Source organism: Eptatretus burgeri, chromosome 2, assembly GCF_056783735.1.
Source record: "Eptatretus burgeri isolate ZD-2024b chromosome 2, Ebu_testis_v1, whole genome shotgun sequence".
NCBI lineage: Eukaryota > Metazoa > Chordata > Myxini > Myxiniformes > Myxinidae > Eptatretus > Eptatretus burgeri.
The window spans coordinates 130,687,348-130,711,501 of record NC_140962.1 but is presented as its reverse complement, the minus strand read 5'-3'; the positions used below and the strand labels follow the sequence as shown (position 1 = coordinate 130,711,501).

General features: G+C 42.0%; 1 protein-coding gene across 4 annotated transcripts in view; it reads right to left on the bottom strand.

Moving 5' to 3' along the window:
• Positions 1–24,154, bottom strand: part of LOC147033128 (uncharacterized) — a 38,054-nt gene that overhangs the window by 161 nt on the left and 13,739 nt on the right. The window contains exons 3-6 of one of the 4 annotated variants that reach the window (XR_015055447.1): positions 18,124–18,193; positions 9,329–9,435; positions 5,176–5,281; positions 314–924 (exon numbers count right to left, since the gene is read on the bottom strand). Coding sequence is in view for 3 of the 4 variants with exons in the window: in XM_085871237.1 (XP_085727363.1) it covers positions 4,602–4,657; positions 5,176–5,281; positions 9,329–9,435; positions 18,124–18,193 (339 nt within the window). In the remaining variant the exon portion in view is untranslated. Of the gene's footprint in view, positions 1–204; positions 925–3,778; positions 4,685–5,175; positions 5,282–9,328; positions 9,436–18,123; positions 18,194–24,154 lie in introns of those variants that run through there. The other 3 variants (XM_085871238.1, XM_085871239.1, XM_085871237.1) reach the window with 3 other exon arrangements.

Below are 24,154 nucleotides of genomic sequence, written 5' to 3'. Positions count from 1 at the left end.
TTGGGATGGAGGAGGCAAAAATACAAATGGCATCTTCTGTCATCGAGCCAGTAAGCTGGGAGCAACGATTCACATTTATTTGACGCAATTTAAAACCGTTTGTTCGATAAGTGTAGCTGATTGATTGGTGTCCATAATAAAAAATTGGATTGGTGTCAAAGCTAGTGAACAATTGAAAATTAATAGTACGATTATAAACGGACATGGAATGTTGCATTATTTTAATGCAAACAATGGGGTTAGCTGTATACATATACATTATACAGTAAGAAGAAAAGTGATACATTAAGTTAATAGGGCATGAATACGTTACCAGCATGGTGGGACCAGACGGCCTCTTCGTGTTTGTTTCCTTGTAGACATCCACTCCTCCAACAGGTATGCTCTGTCGGACATGATGTCCACGCAACGGGACGAATTGGAAGAACCGACTCTTAAATGAACTCGCAGCCCTCTCAATAAGTTAACCACACACCAGTTTATTTATAGGTCAAATGGATGTGGTGTTGATTAAAAAAAATGCCGGCATGATGAGTCTTGTTGCCTCCTCTTGTGTTGAAATTCCTTTCGAGGCAAATCATAGCGCTGTCCGAGGTGCTGAACGCAAGGAGATTCTTGGTTGCTTGAAAGCAATTGGACTCCACCAACGAGTTTCCCAAGTGCAAATGAGAAGTGATAAGAGGAATCAGAAGCACACAATATTTGGCAAATAAAATACACCCAAGGATGGGTTAACCATTGATGTGATGTAATATGTCTATTGGAATAAGCGAAAGCTTTCAGGTCAAAGTTAAACAAAGAACCAGCTCCAAATTTTTGATCTCGGAATGGTGAAACGGTCGTCCGTTGAAGCTCTCTCTGTGGATTTGATTGTACATGATGATTCTCTTATGAGTTGGTGTGAGGTTCTTCATGGTGTGTTTCCTGTCACCAAAAACAAAAGCATTTTTTTGAGGCAAAGGTGGTTAAAATCACTTTTCTCTTTTTATAAAAGACAATTTAAACTGGAGAGCATGTCAGTTGTCTACCCTAACTCCTACAGACACTGCCTGGGGTGGCTAAGAGGTATGCATGTTCGCTTCTCAGCTGTCTAGCCTGGGTTATAACCCTGACCCAGCTATAAACTGTCGTCCTGGTGTTTCACAGGCAGGGTGATTCATCGATGTGTGTGCTGTCACTCGATTGGATGTTAAACTTGGCTTCCCATGTACTGGCATGAGTTGGTGGATATTAAATATCCCATGGTGTCCTTTCTGAAGGGTAGATAAAAGACAAAGTTATATTGAGCACACACACAGTGTTTTATTGGGACAACCATGATTCAAAGAAAGATGTAGTGATTGTTTCATATGATCATTTCTTTTGACCATCCCTAACATAATCTTTTGACTAACCCTAACATACTGAGAGAAACATCCCAACATGCTTTTGCATTAAAAAAAGTTATTACTTGTTGCACTTCTTTTTAGAAATGTATATGTAGATGTTATACTATTGATTTACAAATGTTGTAGTACAAACTTTATAGACATGCTCACATTGTTATGGTGCTGTACATACTTAAAAGACGATCTAACATTCGAAATAGTTGACTTGTCACTAACTTCCTAATATATTCCACCGTTAACCACACCCATGTGATCTGATTGGCCCGAGGGAAAATATGTCTTGAAGCTCCAACCCCATCAGGCTGATTGACAGTCATAGACCCCTGACATCTGGTGGATCAGCCTGGTACAGCCACTCAAAGTAACCGGCCCAGCGGGCCTTCACTTCGGACTCCTCTGTCAAGAGCCCAGAACCCTCTCCTCTAACTGCGGTACACCGAGGGATGGGCTTGGAGGAACGCAATGCCCAAATTCCCCTGTAAGCAGGACGAGAATCACTTGACCACAGGTGATGCTCTACCCTCTCACAGATTCCTCGCACATCTTGAGTGCACGTACAGTTTTACGCCTCAGCTCAGCTCTGTGACTCGTCAATGGTATCCAGATTTGTGCAATTTTTCAGGAGTTTCAAGGACTTAAGCAAAAAAATATTTTTGACTTTCCAGATAATGGAAAGTACTTTTTCATTTAGCAGGAATTTCAAGGACTGTGCAAACATTGAAAAGAGAGGCAGACAAATAACGGATGTGGGGGGGGGGTGAGGGCAAAAAGAAGACAAGATAGATACAGCTACAAGTTTACATGAAGGAAAAATGGAAACTTGGAAAGAGGTGGTGAAGGGGAAGAAAAAGTTTATTATGGGTTTGGATGAGGCATGATGAACAGCAGTTTTGAAGACCGGGAGGGAAGGATAAGATTTAATAGAAAGTGGAAGTTGGTTTCACAGGCTGGGGGGGGGATAGTAGGAATGAATGAGTGGAGGTGAGCAGTAATTCTGGAAGTTTTACCAGAAGGGGGTTGCTGGAAGACCACATAAACCCTGCAAAAACCTGGAAGAGTCAGCACAAAAAGAGCAGAGTACAAGACCATAAAGAACAGATAAGCCGACAGACCAATGAGATAGTGATGGGGTACCTTTCTCCCTATACCCAAGCCTGCTCTTCTAATCACACCCTGTCTCTTTCCTTTTGCCACTCATGTGCAATGTCTTTATTACACTAAGGTCCTCTGTCAAACTGTGAACATGCTCTTATTTAGCTTCTCCTGGAATCAAGATTCTGTATCAAATCAATCAAATGCACCATGATTGACAGTATTGGTGCTGCGAAGTAGTTCCTGGGTGGTTTGCTGACGCCCTCCCCACAGTCATGCTGGAATTTGGTTTGTTCAGGATGCCGACAAAACCTCAGCTTCTCTTTGCAAAAGACCCTGTGGAATCTAACTTCCACCACCAACCAATGCATGGCACACATTGATGGCTACCTTGCCCAGCATACGGAACAAAGATAACAGTTTTAGCAGAGGTATAAAGGGTATACAAGGTCTAAAGTGTCTAAAAGGGCCTGTGGGGTCTCAAGGTTCTTGGGGATTGGGGTATAAAGGGTTGTGAGGCTCTTAAGGGGATTCAAGGGCCTTGGTTTTAGGAAGGTCAATAGGGTCTCAAGTGGTCCAAAGGATGTAAATGTTAAACAATTTAAAACATACATCACAATAGTATGCAATTAATAGGCATACATATAGTCAGGGTGCAACATACGTTGAAACTGAATTACATACTGAAACACATCATCATATGGCTTGGTTGGATGGATGGACCGACTGTTTCGTTTTAATATTTATAGACTTGTAAAGAGGGGTAACTTGAATGTTAGTACAGCACTAAAAAGTGGGGACAACTTATGATAATCTTTGTCCGTACTTTTTGTGCTAACGACATTTTCTTCGATAGAAGTTTATTCAGGGCAGCATGCACATGTCGTTCAACAATTACCATTATATGTACAAAACGTTTGCATTTGGGTCTTTACATAAACTGCAACCATAGCAACACCAGGTTATGCCAACACCACAGATGCTATCAAAATCAAGTTACAATTGATCCAAAAACCATGAGTGTGCTTCATTTATCAGCCTGAAATTTGCAATGATAAAACATTTGACTTCCTACCTCCTGACCACCCTGTCGACAGGTTGCCAGTCTAAAAGCCAATGATGTGAGACAAACATCAGTATGTTAGAAAAAATTTCCTTAGTCTTCGCCGAATGTGAAAAGCTCACTCACCTGCAAATTTAAGCAATATTCCTCATGTTAGGTCATTCTGCATTATAAAATAAAAAGCTAACTTTAAATATAATTTTTTTTTTTGAAATAGCTGCAATCTCTAAAGACATTTTGTAAAAAGAAAAGTTTTATTGAAAAGAAGAAATTAACTTTCATACATTTAAAATACAGACAGTAGTTATGCATGAACAACATAGCAAAAATAATACTGATAAAAAACTCACAACTAGAGTTAAATGAAACCTGGAAGTTTAGTATTACCTCAGTTCAATCTGCAAAGAATAAACAGGACAGGTATCAAAAATAAAAAGCTGTCAAAGCAATAGCTCAATTAAAAAAAAAAATTAAAATAAATTTTAAAATCCGATGTCAGAGTCCTCCACCCCCTTTTTAAAGTTAAGAATAAATTACATTTAGCAATTTGAGATATTTGTTTAATCTCAAAGAATACCATTTCCAATCACAACGAGAAACTGTATACCTTGCAATGGGGGCAGGGGGAGGACAATGTTGATGCAAATCAGCTTTATCATATTGATATGATGCAACATTCACTCAAGGGACAATAAAATAATTTCAAAACCCTAAAAATAAAGAAAAATATGCAAGCAAATGCAACAGATATTAAAATATAGAGCTAAAAGTAAAAGATGTGGGAACAACACAATAATAAAGTCCAGTACCTGCAAAAAAATTTTTTAATAAATAATTAAAACACAAAGATTCCATAAGATGCATACCAAACTATTTACTTGTGAAGGGGGGGGGGAGGCACTCCACAAGCAGGGAAAAAAGCACCAAATAAAAACAAATGGTGATCCTACCAGATTTGAACAGGCTCAATAAAAAGTGACAAAAGTGTATGCTTGCACAATGCACATGGGATGTCTACCCATATCATTAAGAACATTATCTGGGAAATGATTTATATTTCACTTTACGTTCCACAAGGTACTGGTGTACCCTCCTCTTCCTCTTCGTAAAAGACCTGTTCGACAAATAAATCTTCATGCAACTGTTTGAGATGAACAGGCCAGTACATGTAAGCAAACGAAACCGAAGACAGCAATGAGACCAATATGTATGAGATGTGTTTGTAGGTTTTTGAAAAGGTCCCATTTCATGAATATGTGAAAGCACTTGATCTGTAAACCTTTCAAATTATTATTGCATTGGACTCAACCCAGCAATTTGCTAAAACCTGAAATAATTTGCACTTTGTATCACAATGAAAATGCTCACCCCATTTCAGAAATATACAAATAAATAAGAGAAAATAAACAACAACAAAAAATATATAAGCAAGCAATCCAAATAAAAGACAGAGGCAAAATGCAGTCTCATCACCAAGGAAGACCAAATTGTAGACAAACTTTTAGAGAGACACCCACCTGCTAGATACAGCCAGCGTGTTAAAATCAGATATTTAATTGGAAAAAAAGAATTACCACCACCCCTCCCCATGAACCCAGTACTTCCTAAATTTCCTACTCAATAATCTCTCACCATGTTTTCCCTTCAGGCCCAGGCGCTGGTCACGATGTTCAGCAACCTTCGCTTGGCGGGACAGCGAACGAGACAAAAAGGCAGGACGAGAAACTCGAAGAGATTCCTGTAGGTCCGCCAAGGATGAGGAAAAGACTCAGGGTTTGACATATATTTGAATACCGCTCTTACTTTGGATCAAAAACTCAGCTAGAACAAAGAGAACCAAACAACAATTTTATCACATAAACACAAGCAACTCTCACGATCTCATCTCTATGTTTCCATCTCACTAAAGCGGAGTTTTCTGAACCGAGTTTGTTGTGTTTTTATGTTGTTGTGTCTTCGTCCAGGTGTTTGTTATATCCCATGCAATATTTCATGTTCATTTGTTTGGTGTTTCTGCTATTCGTTTCATATTATTCAAGGACTGACATGGCCTTTCCTTGGATAGAAAGTGTATCTTGCTTATCCAGTGGTGAGAAAAAGTTTGTGAACCCTTTAGAATTTTCTGTACAAATTTGACCTGAAATGTGATCATATCTTCATCCAAGTTCTAATAATAGATAAGGAGAACCTGATTAAAAATAGCACACACCAAAAAAAAAAAAACTACTTTTTAATTTATTTATTGAGCAAAATGATCCAATATTCAATTTATTTGTTGGAAAAAGTATGTCAATCTCAAGGTTAATCAGCTCAATTAAGGGGGTAATTACAGTCAGGTGTTTCATTCAATTGGATAACAATCAGGAGTGAGTTTGGGTGGTCCTGCCCTACATGAAAACAAACTTTGTTCATCACCATCAGAGTCTGGTCTTCACCACACAGGTTTGTGGAAGTGAGTCATGTCCCGATCAAAAGAGATTTCTGAAAACCAGAAAAAGAGTTGTTGATGCTCATCGGTCTGGAAAGGTTTACCAAACTATTTCTGAAGATGTTGGGCTCCACCAATCCACTGTCAGGCAGATAGTGTGCAAATGGAGAAAATTCAACACCATTGTTACTTTTTCCAGGAGCGGTCGTCCAACGAAAAACACTCCAAGAACAAGGCGTACAACAATTCAGGAGGTCACAAAGAACCCCAGGGTAATGTCTGAGGATCTGCAGGCTTCTCTTGCATTGGCTGTCAGTGTTCATGAGTCCACCATCAGGAAAACACTGAACAAGAATGGTATGCATGGGAGGATACGACTGCTCTCCAAGAACATTGCTGCCCATCTCAACTTTGTCGAAGACAACCTGGATGATCCAGAAGGCCATTGGAAGAATGTTCTGTGGACGGATGAGTCGAAAGTGGAACTTTTTGGCTTCAATGACAAACGTTATGCTTGGTGAAAACCAAACACTGCATTCCCAACATAAGAACCTCATCCTAACTGCGAATCATGGTGGTGGGAGTATCATGGTTTGGGGCTGCTTTGCTGTCTCAGGACCCAGACTGCTTTCCATCATTGACAGAAACATGAATTCTGGATTGTACCAGCAAATTCTACAGGAGAATGTCAGGGCATCCATCAATGAACTGAAATTTAACAGAAACTGGGTCATGCAGCAAGACAACGATCCTAAACACACAAGTAAATCGACAACAGAATGGCTTAAGTAGAACAGATTTTCCGTTTTGGAATGGCCAAGTCAAAGTCCAGACGGTAACCCAATTGAAATGTTGTGGCAGAACCTGAAGTAAGCAGTTCATGCAAGGAAGCCCACGAATATCTCTGTGTTGAAGCGGTTCCGCAAGGAGGAATGGGCCAAAATTCCTGCAAGCCGATGTGTAGGACTGATCAAGAGTTACAGAAAACGTTTGGTTGAAGTTATTGATGCTCAATTTTTCTCCAATCAAATACAAATGCTTCCTTTTCCTGGAAAAGCATTCAAAATATTTTTTTTGCCCTTTGTTCAGGTGTTTGGGGTGGGGAGGGAGTGGGTTGGGGTTAGTCCGTGTGTCCCTGTTGTGAAGTCTTCCCACCTCTTTCTCTTCATCCACCAACCCCTCCTTCACCCTATCGGTCTTTCCTTCAAGCCCACAGTTGGTGGGTCATCCCTCGGTTGATCTGTATTAATCCGTTACTACTCCATCCATACTTTATGTTATGAAGCACATTCAATGCATCTATCTTCCTCACCACTCAATCTTTTATTAGACCCAATTAACCATCCGTTCACCCGACTATTCACTCTTATTACTCACCAGCTGATCATCCACCTCTCACCGCTAGAGATGATTAATCCTTCGTGCCAATCAGATTACCCCTCCTCCATTGTTTCTTTCGTCATGTGAGATAATGCTTCTCCCATACACCATCCAGTACAATGGACATCTCACATACACAGTACAGTACATGCTGTACAGTTTAATGTTGTTGTTTTTTTGTATACCAAGTCGAGGCTCGTGTTGGAGTTAATACACAGAATATATAACAAGGCAGGAAACAAGAGGGGCTGGAGAGGGGGAAGCACAAAAGTGGAGAACAAAGACAATGGGATATCTGTGTAAGGGAGAGGCATGGGTGGGGTATATGGGGTAAACAAGATGGTACTATAGGGACTTTCAGGAAGGAAAACAGGAAATTTGAAGGAGTTGGATTTCGGTGGTTTAACGGGGGTAGAAAATATCATGATTTTGGATGGGGGGGAAGATATGAGATGGTAGTGAACAGCTGTTTTGAAGACCTGGAGGGAGGACTGGGATTGAAGAGTGCAAGTTTGTTCCAGAGGCCAAGGGAAAAAAAAATGGGAATGAAAGGGTGAAGGTGAGCAGTGATTCTTGATTTTGGCAGTTTCACCAGAAGGGGGTTTTTGGCTGACCTTGAGCACCCTTCTTCATAAATTATCTCTGACTGGAAAATCCCCTTTACCTACTTGCTGATGATGGCCACTCCCTGCCGTGACACCCCTCGTCCTTCAAACAGGCAGGCTGCAGCTTCTTCCCCCTCTTTATAAAACTTGCAAAAAATAAAGCTGGTCAAACACTTGGAATAAGTCTTTCAATCCTGACAAATCTCACTCTCACAATCACCAACCCTCTTCAAAAGGACCATCTGGCACACCCTCTCACCAACCTCCCCACATCTACTTACTTAATCTTGAGGAGATTGTCATTCAAATTCCTGGGTCTTACTATCAGCCATTATCATTCTTTGGCAAACCATATTTCAAAATTGACTTCCAAAGCCAGCCGCCAACTTGGCATCCTCCGTCGTACAAAGTCCTTCCTTGGCACACCTAAACTCCTATCACCGACATGGCCTTCATCCTGGCTTGATGGAGCACTGCTCTCCTCTACCTCATCTTGCTCGGCCTTGCTCTTGTAGGAAACCATGGCCTTCAAGATTATTGGAATCTTCCTCGATGAAGCGGAGTCTCTGGGCCAATCACTTTGCCATCGCAGATAAGTCAGTGGTCTCTATCGTCTACCACCTCCTTTTTGGTCTTCCTTTCTGTGCCTTGCCCACCCCACCCCCAGGTTTCTGCAGGGCACACATGGTCCACCATCAACCCCCTTCTGGTGGAATCCACAAAATCCAGAATCACTCATTTGTTCCTCTTTTTTTTTCCATCTGTGTAGCCAACTTACACATTCTGTTCAATCTCATTATTCCCCACAGGTCTTCAAAACAGCGGTTCACCACCATCTTAGATCGTCCCCAATTCAAAGCCATGATGTTCTCTGCCCTCGTAACCCCCACCGCAGCCCATCCCATCCCAATCCCTCCTCATTTCAAATTTCCATTTTTTCCCTCTGTACCCATCCTCTCCTGCCCCTCCTCCCAACCCCTACTGTTTGCCCAAGTCTGCCTCCATGGTAGCCTTCACCACCTCTCTTGGCGTTTCCCCACTCTCTCTACTGGTCCTTTTGTCCTGATCTAGTTCACTAGTACTAGCGGTAAATAATCAAACACAGAAGCCTAGCGGTAAATTATTAAACCCAGATGTCTCACACTGCGGTAGCCTATTTGTACTTACTGTGACTGTCTTTTAACGTTTTGACAATTATTTGTGTTCTCCATGTTGCCATAAAAGGTTTGTTGAAAATTTGATGTCAAAAGTTCAAATATTATGGCCTGGACAGACACACAGAAGCGATTGTAAAACCCAGTCTCCCACTTCGCGATGGACGAGCGAATGACAAAAAGGTCAGTTATACTTTCAATTGCAAATTAATAGTTACCTGCAGAGAAGCGTGCACACGTTTTCTCATCGAGGTCACCAAGAGGACAGGATCAGAAAGGTCATTAGTCTTTGGTCTTCTCGTGGTCCCGATGAACCATGACACACCTGTGGCAGCATTTAAAGGTATGTGGCCTTGTTCAAGAACTTTAATCCTTTGCACGATAATTGCATGCTGAGCCAATGTGGCTCTTCACGACATTCATATTGTTGTGGTTCTCGGAACCGCGTGCATTCAACAGATAGGTGTCCCAAGACAGTTATTTCATTATTATACGTGAAGATAGTCCCCTTCCTTTTGTTTAGTGGGACAACAAAGGAGTGCCTTGCAATGATCTAATAGCTACGGGTTGCTTCAATCATTTTTTCCTTCATTTCATCCCCACTCTTTTTCTTTTCTGATTATTCCTGAGGTAAATCAGTCACGTGCGCCTTCGCTGTAAGGTAGGGCCTCGTGGAGGCCAGCGCGTGTGGCGCCATGGTGGGGAACCCCATTTTTATATACCAATTCCCCTAAACGCTGCCAATACACCATTATACGGTAGCTGCAAGTTAGAAACACGTTCAGCAAGTTCTGTGGTTGTCCGGAAGACGTCAAATACGTCAATATGCGTTGGAGATACGTTACACATAGGTTCAAAGCACGTTACTCATAGGTTAGAAATAAGTTTTGGGTATGCTAGACATTACCTCGACGTATACGTAACTTACAAGTAACATGTATTGACGTGTCAATGATCGCATAACGTGCCTACAACTTATGGCCAGCGTATGCGGAATGTGTGTCATACGTCGACAAATTTTGTGCATGCTCAAAATTTGTCGACGAGCTCGGCGTACTACGACGTATGCCAGCGTGCTCTTAACGTATACAAAACTTACCCATAACGTATTCGCCAAATTTTTCATACGTCGGCATACGCTGGATAAAACGTCAAGGTGTGACAGCGGCTTTACATCAAAATACAAATAAACTCCACATTTACCACGTGCTAGCTCTTCAATTTACTACTGTACCGGTTGTTATTGCCGAGTCTTTCTTCGACTTCATCCCGATTGTTAACTCCTGGTATTCCATGACCTCGGGTTCATACATGTACAGTATGACAGCACCAACACCACGATTTTGACTATCGGCATAATCTGAAAATTCTTCATGAGAAAAGTATTCATCAAATTCACTTTCTGACGAGTCTAAAGTGAGTTGTGCAGCCATTATCCTTTACATGCTGAGAATCGTTCTGGCGATGATGTCACACAGATGATGTAATGACCATGGCGATTTTCTGATATTTTTAGGCTGCTATACCCTTTAGAAAATCGAAAAACATTCTCCAAAAAATCATTTTTTGACGACGTTTTCCATGCACCATTCGCGTTGCATCACAAGTTGTGATGATGAATCGAAACCGATAGCCTAAAGTGAAACTGATGTAGAAAAGTGAAACTAAAATGACTGATCAATGGATCATCGAATGGGAAACCAGAATGAAATGCTGTGAGAAATACTGAATGTAAATTTCCAAAAGCAAAGCTGTGGGGAGTATGGAGAGAGTGGGCAAGTTGGGGACTGAAGAAGCGATGCGGAGAGGGATAGATGCCTGTCGGTGGTCAGTTGGCATGCAAAGAACTTTGGTGATCTTCAGTCAGGCAGTAGGCCCAGAGCATGCCTTAATTTGTTTTGCAACCAAGCTTTCATAATATCACCCTCACTCCCACCTAAACAGTACTTCAGAGGTACAACAAGCATGGATTGGAAATCTTTGCTGGAAGCATGGAATGAGGTTGCCAGGGTTACCAGATCTCCCAACTGTGATATCTGCACACTGAATTCACTTTTCTACCAATACACACTCATTTGAGGTGAGATGTCGATGAGTCCATCAGTGATGGGTACCCTTCTAGTAACAATATAACTACAAACTATTCAGTCATTCCGTCAGTGTACAATTACCTTTCTATCGATTTACTTTACCGACAAAACTTATCAGTCTTAACAGTTCGTGATCATTATGCTGCCAAAGGAAATTAATAGCCAAAAATAAAATAAAATCATAAAATAAAAAAATATTGAATTCCTTACCACCCAATCACTTACAAACTGAACCCGGGAGTCCTTACTAATGCTTCCACCTTCTTTTCATGCACATGTGAGGCATACAAAAGAATGTTCTGACGATGCCTTGTGTGAGTGGAAGCCTGGCGTTTCACAGGCGGTGTATAATCCAAGTAGTCGCTGGTTTATGCCTCGTGTTGGCTGAATAGTAAGGGTGGTGGGCTTGGGATCCAAGGATTTTGAGTTCAAATCCCACTCATCTGTTGAATTAATACTAGGTGGGGTTGACTCTGCCTGTCATCCTTCCGAGGTCGGCAAAATGAGTGCCAGCTTGCTGGTATCCCGTGTCAGAGTGGCGACTCGTCCAGCATCGTGCCCAATAGCCAAGGAGACTGCTTAAGCAGCACCAACACTTTGCACAGAGCATGGTCCCATATATATATATATATATATATATATATATACATATATATATATATATATATATTTACATATATATATATATATATATATATATATCCACAAATTATTCCGTCCAACGAATAATTTCCTTTTTGTCCGGTTAACTCACCGAGAAGACATCATTCTATTGGAAACAAACTAATTCTCTAAAGTAGTAAAACCAGTGGTGTGTTACCAAGCAGCAAGCCATTCCTCATTTTATCAATGGTTTCAAATGGAGTGCTTAAGCCACTTGATGAACACTACAAGAAACTTAGTAACAACACATTCCAGAAGTAAAACATATTATAACCATAAATTATTCCATCTAACGAATAATTTCAGTTTTGTTCATTCAGAAACGAATGAATTCTCCTACAAACGGAACCTCAGACTCCGTACGAATGCACACGTGGCAAGTTGGAGGTGACAAAGAACGGGTTAGTAGGAATTGAAAGCAGATTTTCTTAAATTTATCTACTAGTAGGGGTACCCGGCATTGACCGGTGCTGTTCTTAACCTGTTAGCATTTTGAGAAATCAAATCGTCTTTTTTTCCATTGTTCTTGGGGGGCATAAAACACTTCACCACACCCACTAACAAATTAGGTCAGGGATCATTTAATATCACCCTTCACATTGCCACAAAGGCTAAAGCACTATTGAGAGATTTTAAAATAAAAAAAAATATTTTTCAAGATTTTCAAAAATTTTTGTTTTGACTAAAACACTCCTTGGCACTTAGTTGATGAACTTTTGGAAGTTTCACGAAGACCTGTTTGGCCATCTCTGAGAAAAATGACAGTGAAGATATGTTGAGTGGTCTTCCAGGGTGATAACCTTTCGCCTCTCCGGTGTCCGGCTATCTATCCATTTCGCCTATGTGTGTCTGTCTATCAGTTGTAAGAATGGCCGTGTGTATATCTATCTGATTTAAGAATGCAGTTTCACTTTTATGAGGGGGTGGGGGAGGACAGAGAGTTGATGTTTGGAAAGGGGTAGGGAGACAAAAGATGGGACAGAGTTGCGAAGGGGAGGTTGAGAACTTTCGGTGAGCGGTGGAAGGGGTGGAGGGGTTGAGGAGGTGGTTCGAAAGCTTGGAGTGTGGAAGGCAGGAGAGGAAAGTTGAGGACTTCGGATTGGGGCTTGAAGACTTGGGGTTGGGATCGGGAGAAAGGGGGCGACGACTCGAAGTCACATGATGCAGAATTGCCATGGGTACCCGCCATTATTCTGTCAAAGGACATTCCTATCAACCTCGATAAATATTCCACACACTATTGGAAACTAATTCCCTTATAACAGTCAGGCGGAACCAGGTTACCTGCCAGTATTTAATAAAATATGTATCGATACTACACAGTCATCACACATGAGAACTAGAATGGTATTCTGTGGAGCACATACCTCTGCCAGGCTGAACAGTTTACATTTTGTATCTCACTGATGGGCCGGATCTGCAGCCACACCTTGAGCAAAATTTATCAGCTCGTTCTTGTCACCTATCCAAATTATCCACAAAATTTTCATAATCCATCCACAACTTAAGATATCATGCTATATATTATTTTTGGCCGATCACTCACTCAATGGTGAAAAAAAAAAAAACTTTTAAAATTCTCGGATCCAGATCTTCACCAAAATCAATTCACTCATAACACACAAACTGTCCAACAAGTTTCGTCCATATCCGTTCACAACTTTTTGAGATAAACTGCTCACAGACAAACGCACAGGGGTGAAAACCTCCATCAACCATCAGTGGCAAGGGTAAATACAATTTAATTCATCAATGATTTGGATAACGTATGCTTTAAATGGGGTTTTTTTTTCTGCATTGTCGAAGCTCGTAAAAGAGCTAATGCACAGAACATATAACAAAGGGAGGAGACAAGATGGGCAGGAGAGGAAAGAACAAAAGAGTGGGGAACAGAGACATGAGGAGATCTGTGGAAGGGAGAGGGATGGGATGGGGTACAGAGGGTAAACAAGATGGACACTGCAGGGACTTTCAGGAAGGAAAGCAGGGAATTTGAAGGAGGTGGGTTTGGGGTGGCTTAGCGGGGGTAGAAAAGATCGTGGTTTTGGACGGGGGGAGATATGGTCTGAACAGCTGTTTTAAACACATGGAGGAAAGAGTGTGATTGAAGAGTGTGGGAGTTGGTTATGAAGGTGGGGGGGGGGGGGAAGAGGAATGAAAGCTTGTAGGTGAGCAGCGATTCTTGATTTTGGTAATTTCACCAGAACGGGGTTGCTGGTGGTCATTGAGCACCCTGCAGAAATATGGGAGGAGGGTGGGTGGGGAGGGACAGATCACAGACAGAGCAGGGGGTGGCAAGGCTGGAGAGGAGATGGTGGAAAACAAAGACCACCAACCTACCTGCGGTGAGACAGTGAGAGACGCAAAGGCTCAGCTTCATCGTGGGAGATACCAATGATTCTAAAAGCCTCGGTTTTCACAGCATGAAGCTGAGAAAGGTGTGAGGTGGGAGCACCAGCCCACACAGCTGACCCCAAACCAGACCCATAACACCCCTGACCAACACGACCCCCTTTCGCCCAGCACAACGAGCCCACTGCATGGAGCACAGCAAGCGAAGCCTGTTGAGCTGGCCGAGCAAAGTGAGGCGAGTGCACAGCTGGCCAGCCAGAAGAGCACAGAGCCGGGTGGATGAACAGCCACACAGCCGACCCCTGACCAAACCCATAGCACCCCTGACCACCATGACCCCCTTCACCCGGCACGCATTGCGCATCGAGCTTGGCAGTGTCAGGCTGGCCAGCCAGAAGAGCACAGAGCCGGGTGGATGACGAGCCACACAGTTGCACAGCTCACCCCCAATCAGACCCATAGCACCCCTGATCAATTCAATCAGGCTGTGGATGAAAGCCTTGTATGTGGTCCAGAGCTCAGGTGTGCTGAGGAAGGATTTTGCATGATGGAGGATTCCCAGTCAACGACTGGTTTTGGAGACCAGCTTGGAAATGTGGCTTTTCCAGGAGAGATGATGGCAGATAGTGACACCCAAAAACTTGAATGAAAGGATTTCAAGAGGATTGTTGAGAAAGTAGATTGAGGGGGGGGGGTCCAGATGGTCCTTCCAGAGAGAAAAAGTGAGAGTGTGAGATTTCTTAGGATTAAAAGATGTTCCAAGTGTTGAAACAGCTTGCGATATTATCCAGATCTGCAGAGTGAAGAGGCTGCTGCTTGCCGATATAAGGGATGACAGATGGTACGGCAGAGGGTGGAGTCATCAGCAAAGATATAAAGCGAATTTTCCAGTCAGAGAGATAATTGATGAAAACCAGAAAAACAACAAAACAGAAAAAAAAAAACAACCCAGAACACCGCTTTGAGGAACTCCAGCCTGGACAGGAAAAGGGGATGAAAGAATTCCATGAAGAGACACATGCTGACTGTGACAAGAGAGGAAGTCTGAGTCATGAGTGGAGATTGCCTTGGACATCACAGGAAGACAGTTTGGTGAGCAGTGTGGGGTGCCAGACCGTATTGAAAGCTCAGAATATGTCTAGGGGTATGCCTCTGGTCTCACGTTTGGCATTGACAACCTCCATCCATTGTTGGGAAAGCAGAAGCAGCATATCCAGGGTCGAGTGACCTCGTGTGAATCCAAATTGATGTTCAGAAATCAAGCCATTGGACAAGAGGAAGGATTTAATGTCTGAAGTGATGATGGATTCCATGACCTTGCTGATGATTGGGAGAAAGCTGATTGGTCTAAAGTTGCAAGATTCTGTTTTTGCACCTTTTTTATGCAGGGCGGTAATGTTTTCCGATTTCCAAGGAGATGGCAGATGACCTTGAGTAAATGAGAGGGTGAATACAACAGAGAGATGGTGAGCAAGAGCAGCAGAGCAGGTATTTATGACACGTGGGCTGATGCTGTCTGAACCGGTTGCTTAATCAATCAGAGTCGAGGATTGACTGCAAACTCCCCACCTTGCCAGGAGAAAAGGACAGAGTCCAGGAACAGCTGGGTGTGACTGGGTAAGGTGGGTACAGAAAGTGATGGGTTTGGGACACAAGATTGAGAAGCAAACAGAGTTTTAGCATTCAGCCTTTTCACATGCAGTGTCAGCTGTGCAGCCATTTGAGGTAAGGGAGGGGATGGAGGGGGAACATACACCAGCAACAGACTTAACTAGAGGCCACCAGGATTTGGAAGAGGGAGACAGGTTTGAGAGTTGAAACTTGAGATTTGAAAGATGTTTTCTGGCTCTCCCGAGGGGAGACACACAATTGTTCCGAGCTTTGTGGCAGGAACTGAGATTGCCTTCAGTAGGATTTGCCCTCCATGAGATGAAGGTAAGTTGTTTCAGGACAACTGCTTCACCACAAGCACCAGTTTTCCATTGGCAGGAGGAAGGGTAGAACAACTGAAGACGAGAGGGGATAAATCTGTGAATGAGAGAGAGCAAATTTCTTTGAAATTCCCAGGATGAGTTAATTAGAAAAACTAGAAATGGGAAACCAGTGTGGCAGTTTGATTGCTGCTTGCCATCCTTGGCCAGTCGGCCTGAGTGAAATGCCAGACTCGACGGTGCTGAGGTGGTTCTCTCACAGCAAGAAACATCTACTTTGACAAGCACGTGGTCAGACACACCGATTGGATCAGAGGAAGAACCACAGACATTTGCAGGGAAATTGGTGAAAACCAAATCCAGAAGAGATGGAGTACCATTGGTTGAGATCCCGGTTGGGAAGTTGACCGATTGAGTCAGTCCCAATGAGTCGCAGAAACCTTTTGCTGAGGTGCCATGACAGGTGAGAGAGGTACCCACACCTAGCCAACTGGCATGATGACAATTGAAGTCACCACATATGAGGAAGAGAGAGAGTTGGGATGAGAGGATAGAAGTTGGTCCATGTTTTTGGCAAGCAAGATGTAAATGGAGTCATCACTGTTTGGTGGACGGTACAACATACATGCAACATGGGGTTGGAGTGGAGGAGAAGCCGTAACCAGAGGTATTCCTGGGGGTGTAGGGGATTAAGGGCAGTGCATGGGGAGTGAGGAATAGATTTTTTTGGATGAAGAAAGCAACTCCGCCACCAGGACGAGGCAAGCTGAATTAAACAGTAAGAAGAGGGGTTAAGTGAGGATGAAACAGATAAGTAACAAACCGATAAGTGAAAAGAGATAAGGGAGAGGGGGAGGGGAGAGGGGAGGGGAGAGGGGGAGAGGGGGAGGGGAGAGGGGAGGGGAGAGGGGGAGAGGAGAGGGGACACAATAACCTGGAAAAGGAGAGAGCTTGGAAATGGCATAATTTGGGTTGGGGGTAAAAGATATTAAGAGTATAGGTTGGGGTGGTGGCGAACAGCTATCTTGAAGGCTTGGAGGGAAGAATGGGATGGAAAAGACATATTCCAAGTGTTGGACCAGCTCGTAATTTTGTCGAGGTCTGAAGAGGGAAGAGGATGCTTGTTGCCTGTCTGAAGGAGAGATAGGGTGGACTCTTCAGCTTTAAAAGCCTATGTAGGCTGGCCAATGCTGTGGGTAGCGGTTGCTGCTTTTAGCAGTGGCCGGAACTGGCTTTCAAAGACTGCAACTATGCTGGAAGTAGTTCCAAAAATACAACTTCGTTTTTCTTTTATGTTTTTTTTTGGGGGGGGAGAGTTATGGGGAGGCGAATGAACAAACACCAACAGCACCACCTTTTGACGAGACCCTCCCTCAGACAGCAACTACACACACACACATTATATAATAAATAAACCACCACTACCTATATTCCGTACATTAATTATATCTACCAGTTTATTGGTGCTTTAAATCTTTTGACATAAAGTACTTTTAAGGGGGGGGAGAGGGCAGATTTGGGAAATGCAAAAATAGTATTAAAAAAAAAGGGGAGGAGAGCAGAAGAGAAAAGGGAAAAGGTTGGGAAAACAGAGGTGATGTACGAGACAAATGCGGCAGGGTGGGTCAAAAGTTCCACCATTTTCAACTTATACAATATGTCAAATAGCTTATACAATACAATATCTTATTGTATTGTATAAGCTATTACAATATCGTATATTGTATAAGCTTATACAATATCCCCCACCCTCTACTTCACCCCAAGAGGACCTTGTGAGAGACAGTGGACAAACCAACAGCATATGAAACACAAATCACAGAATCAAACGCCCAATCAAAAAAAAAAATTTCTTTCATCTACAAATATCATCCACACTTGTGGGTGGATCAATGAACTACATTTTACAAAACAAACAAAAGCAAATCTCAAAGGTGAACTTTGACCTGCTTATAAAGGAAACCTGAGGATACGTACCATGGGAGGAAGCAGAGGGGCATTTGCGGTTTATCGGTAATCGCCAGGCCCAGCTTGCACTCTGAGCCACCTGCATCACCAAAGCAACAGAGGAAAAACATCCAGCCTGAGTCTCCATTGTACAAAAACAGGCCATAATGATACACAAACAAACAAGACTGCTGTTTTCAAGTTCATCGCTTTCTTTAAACAAGGCTGTTTGGATAAACAATGTTAACCTAGAACTATGCCAAGAGCCATGAAATATTAACAGAGCTGGCAAGGTAGGCCTTTCATTAGTTTGTCAAACTGCTCCCCTCATATATAAAACAAGGGGATATCCAGATATTACACAAGCAAAAATTGGGAAAACTGAGAATCTATTCCCACTGCCACTCACCTTCTCTCTTACATGTAGATGTTTGCTAACTGCATGGGACATGAGAGTAAAGACAGATCTTGAGGAAACATTTTTTCAGCATCCCCGACATTCCAAAACCACTGTTGCAAATGCTCATACAACCATATTCAAGTTGATACTTTTATATACTTAGTTGGGTTAGTTGATACTAACCCTAACCCTAAATCGATATTACGCTATGTGGATAGTTGAGCAATACAATATTTGGGGAAAGACTAGTTGAGGTCGTGATTTATTTTTGTCTCTCGAAATGCATTGCAAGTAGAAATGAGCAAAAGATGGGGTAAAGGGAGGGAGAGATGAAGAACAACAAAAGCATGCACATGAGGAGGGAGTGGTGGAGGTGAACTGGACTCCTTATAGATTGAGGGTCCAAAACCAAGTTGTCGCAATCACAGTTTTATTTTTGTCCTAAAATAAAAATAATCAACAACCTAATGGAAAGAAATCAAAATGCAAAGCTTGAACATTGCCAGAGGAGAGAAAGGGGAAAAAAAAATCATGGGAATAATTGACGAAATTGACACGACGTTGATTTCAGGAATGCTAACCGCTATCGCTCAACTGGAAAAAAATTTTTTACAAATACCTTTCAAAGTTTTCTGGCATGATTGGGCATACCTCAGTGCAAAGTTTGTGTTTGTACTGGATGTTTGGTGAGGAATGACCAAGCAAGTAATACACAAACCACCCCACCTTACCCTCCCCCCCCCTCCCAAGGACTTAACCACCCTCCCATTGGTTAAAGTGTATCTTTTGTATTTCATAAACCATACAATTCACTTTTAAACTGAATGGAGCAATTGCAATTAATCATGTTTACGGTGACCGGTTTATTGAAAATAACCAGACGTCAATCCAGGATTTCAAAAGGTGGGGAGATGGAAGGGGAAGTATCGTAGCTCAGTTTAACATATGTCCTCTCCCGCTAAATGTTTAGCCAGGTACAGTCCTGTTTACTGCACTGTATGCATACAAGAGATGAGAAGACCAGATTCAATTTGTTCCTCTCACATTCCAAAATATGTATATATATATATTTTTTTTTACATCAGGTTAAATAAAATAAACTAGAAAGCACCTGAAAAAACAAAGGCCATCTGCATCAACTTTGTACTTGAACTAAACTTGACAAAAACGAGTTCAAAAAAAAAATTGGACATTTTATTCATTGTGTTCTCCACAACCTCATAATAAAGGTTTGTTTAAGATTTGATGACAAAAGCTCAAATTGTTAAAGTTTAAAAAAAAAGTTACGGCCAGGACGGACACACACACACACACACACACACACACACACACACACACACACACACACACACACACACACACACACACACACACACACACACACACACACACACACACACACACACGTGATTGTGCAAAACACCATCTTCTGCTGCATGGAGGACAAGCTAATTATAACCTCGACATATCCATTTTGAAAACCGGAGAGTTCACAGATCACCGTACCCCAGTCTTGAGAAACAAGGACATGGGCGGGGTCTGCGAGTGACAATTTTGATTGTTCGTGATAATGTAAAATGTCATCATATTTTGTCCAAGTACCGTATTGTGAAACTGAAGGTTTGTGAAGGTGCCAACAAAGGTGATTTATGTTTTACAGTGTTCAAGTATAAAATTCAATCAAAATAAGAGATTTTAAAAGTTGTAGAAAAATATTTTTAAAATTCGAAACTTTACCGCCGTTGAAGTAGCATCTTTTACATCACCTTATCCAGCACAATACATTAGTTCTTTATACCTGTTTGTTTCCTTCATAACGTCACTAAAAACAGTAAGTTTCCTGTTTGGAATGATTTTCCATTTTGACTGCCAGACAGCCAGACAGTTAAATAAATAAATAAAAATTCCACTCCTCTGCTCATGTGCGATTGGGACAGATTCAGAGCCAAAGTACTGCTAAACTACAGGTTCATTTTCCAATTAATGTTCAAAATATAACATTCAACTGAAAAAGTTGTTCCTCAATCATAAACTGATGTTTGTAGACAGACAAATTGCTTAACCCTGCTTTTTAATCCACGTGGTAATAGATAAGTTTTTCAAGAAAGCCACAGGGTCTGTAGTTTATCCCAACTGTAGCCCCTCCCCCTCCCAACTACGACACAATCATTTTCCCATATAATACAAGGGGGTTGGTCAGCTGATGACCCCTCTACTTTATTCCTGTCAGAAGCATTTTCCTCCATTAACCCCAACAACTTCATGTCCCTGCTGATCACATCCTTCCCGATCTTTCAGCCTACCACTTGGTCGATTCCTCAACCACTAAACCAGTGACTCTTTAGATTCATTTCTCTCTCCAACTTTAGAGAGACTTTAGACTCTCTCCAACTTGCCACATAGGTCTGGTGTTTGCTTAACAGTTAAAGTAGCAGGCTTATGATATTAGAGTCTTGAGTTCAAACCCCTGTTCTACTGTTGAAATAACACCAGGTGGGTTGACTCAGCCTGTCATCCTTCTGAGGTCGGTAAAATGAGTTCTAGCTTCCTGGTAACGGGCACTGCATCAGTGGCACAACAGCGCCCCCAGAAAATGATGCAGCCAAGAAGCCACTGGCTGCATAGGAATAAATAAATAAATAATAGCTTGTCACATGCCCAATCACCTTAATCTTCCCTTTATCAACTCTTCCTTACTACTACTCACAGCAGCTTTGAGCCTTTCTTACACCTGCTCTGCTTATCCTTTTGTGTTACCCTACACACATGCATAACATCATCCTTAGCTCTGTCCTTACACCCTACATCAAAACTGGTCTAATACAGGCTGAATATACAAGTAAAAATTAAAATGTCAGATAAGTATCAGGTTCTGTTAAAACCTATTTATTAATCTGAACTTAGACATCCACAATCATTCATTCAACTGCTTGGAAAGACAAAAACATTGCTTCTCGATTCCAGAGGAACCTGTATTTGCAATCAATAGAGATGCATAGCAACCCTCCCTTGATATGGGATGGTTTCTCGGAATGCAAATTTAACACAAGGACTGAAAATTCGTTTATTGCCTTCAACTGGACGAAATTGGCTGCAACTTTCAGAAGTACATCTTTTGTACATCGAGGTGATGTGTTCCAAATTTCAGCAATGTCCATTTCCACATTCTTGAGTTTTTAATGAAAATCCTCAAAATTCACGTTGGTGTGTCTGTCTGTCTGTCTGTCCAAAACATGTTGGTGCTCACATCTCAAAGGCTATACATTGAAACATGGAATATACATCAGACAATACGTCTAATTAATGGCTTTCAAGACAAATTCCACCTACGTGCCATAGTATTTGCTTTTTTGCTCATTAGCTCGAGTTCTGTTCCTGTGCGGTACAAGTATGCAACGGTGGTGTTGTTTGAAGCAGAGATTCCTGCAGCAATCAAGGGAAGTGCAAAGCACCTCTCTCTCTCTTTATATGCAACAGTTTCTCTGGATGCAACTGTTACACAGGGACTGAAAATTCCTATGGGGGGTGAGGGGGGTTGCCCCCCAAAACAAGTATTTGCTTTCTTCTCCAAAACCACACAAACAATTTTGATGAAACTTGACCACAACCTTCATCTGTGATATGCCAAAGTTTGTTCACGACATTTAAAAAAAATAAAAATTGGGGGGGGGGGTCCAAGAGGGTTTGGGGGGTTCCCCCCAAAATAGGCATTTGCTTCGACCTACAGTATATGGTTTGTTGGTACATTTTTCCGATTCCATCCCACGTTGACTCAATCCTCAGTATCATTATTTTACCAGATGAGCGCCCAGGGGTTTTGCCCCTATAGGTGAACCCCAAAAAGTTGGACAGAAAAATTTTGACTCCGGTAATAAAAGTCAAACACGAGGGATCATAACTTATGAACTGTTGGATGAAAGTTCGTGAAATTTTGAATATGAAGAGGGACACTTGTTGAGACTTCAAAGATATCAACAGCTGCATAATTATGGACATAGCAAAAATTAGGGACATAAAAGTGGACTTTGGAAATTATATATATATATATATATCGGTTTTTCAAGTGCTCTAATTCTCGAAGAAAACTGGCTGCAACACGGAATACCCTATACCTGTCACACCTTGACGTTTTAGCCAGCGTATGCCGATGCATGAAAAATTTGGTGAATACGCTGGCACACGTCGAATACGTTATGGGTAAGTTTTGTATACGTTAAGAGCACACTGAAGCACGCTGGCATACGTTGTAGTACACCGAGCTCGTCGACAAATTTTAGGCATGCTCAAAATTTTTCAATGTATGCCAGCGTACGACTCACACGTTCCACATACACTGGCCATAAGTTGTAGGCACGTTATGCGATCGTTGACACACGTTACTTGTAAGTTACTCATAAGTCGAAACACGTCGAGGTAATATTTAGCGTACCCGAAACTTATTTCTAACCTATGAGTAACGTATCTCCAATGCATATTGACGTATCTGACGTCTTCCGGACGACCACAGAACTTACTGGACATGTTTCTAACTTACAGCTACCGTATAATGGCGTATTGGCAGCGTTTAGGGGAATTTGTATATAAAAATGGGGTTCACAGGAGGAACCAGTCAGTGTTCCAGACTCCATGGTTTTTTTTTTTCTTCTTCTTCTTCGGCATGACGGTGATGTTGACACTTCGATTTCTAGTGCGGTTATGATTTAAATCGTTGAGCGGCAGCCTATTAATAGGCTACACCACATGACCATCGGCGATATGCTGCCGCACGCTATGCATAAGTTAGACTATCGTTGGGCATAGGTTGTGAACGCCGACAACACGCTAAGCATTCGTTGGTATAAGTTATCGAAACGTTCTGTGTACATTACTAACACGTTATGCATACCTCCAACTCGTTATGAATACACCCAAAACTGAAAAATAATATCAATAGTTCAGCGTACGCCAGCGTTGTAGAGACATTTTGATACATTGCCATACGCTGGCTAAAACGTCAAGGTTTGACAGGGCCCTAAGAGAAACCATTCCATATATTGGAATATAGTCCAAGCTTTCTCTGGGTCTCCTGCTGGTACTCTCACCAGGATAATGTAATATAGATCTTAAGTGGATGGCTTTGCATGATGGTGCTTTAATCTTGGAAAAACATGACCTGGCATGTTTTCCGTTAGCAAGCAGCTTGATATCCCTTGCCAAGCAGCTTGCCTTTAAGGGCTCAAGCAAGCACTCCAAAAGAACAGAGTGCTCTCTTTTGGAGAACACTCCAAAAGAACATATATAGATGAGGCCCCGCTTAACAACATGGTGGTCTCCAACGTAAACAATGCTATCGTGGTACTCCAGCAAATGCTGCCTTTTATTCGATCATCTTATGACAACTTCCCCAAAACAAACTTACTGTGTTCACAGCGGCTACAGAGTATGAGGAAGAGAGAAAAAGATAAATAAATGAGGAGTCAAAAGGAAGAGCCACCCGCCAAGCTCATCTATGGACCCTACCATTATGTGCATTTTGGGGATGGGGTGGATGTTATGGTACAGTTATATCGTTTAGATTTGCTCAGCTCAAGTACTTCAAAATAAGTCTTAAAGGACAACATTCATCAAGCAACTGCAATAAACTTATATTTTACTTTGTTAGTGTAAGATTAATCATTTCTT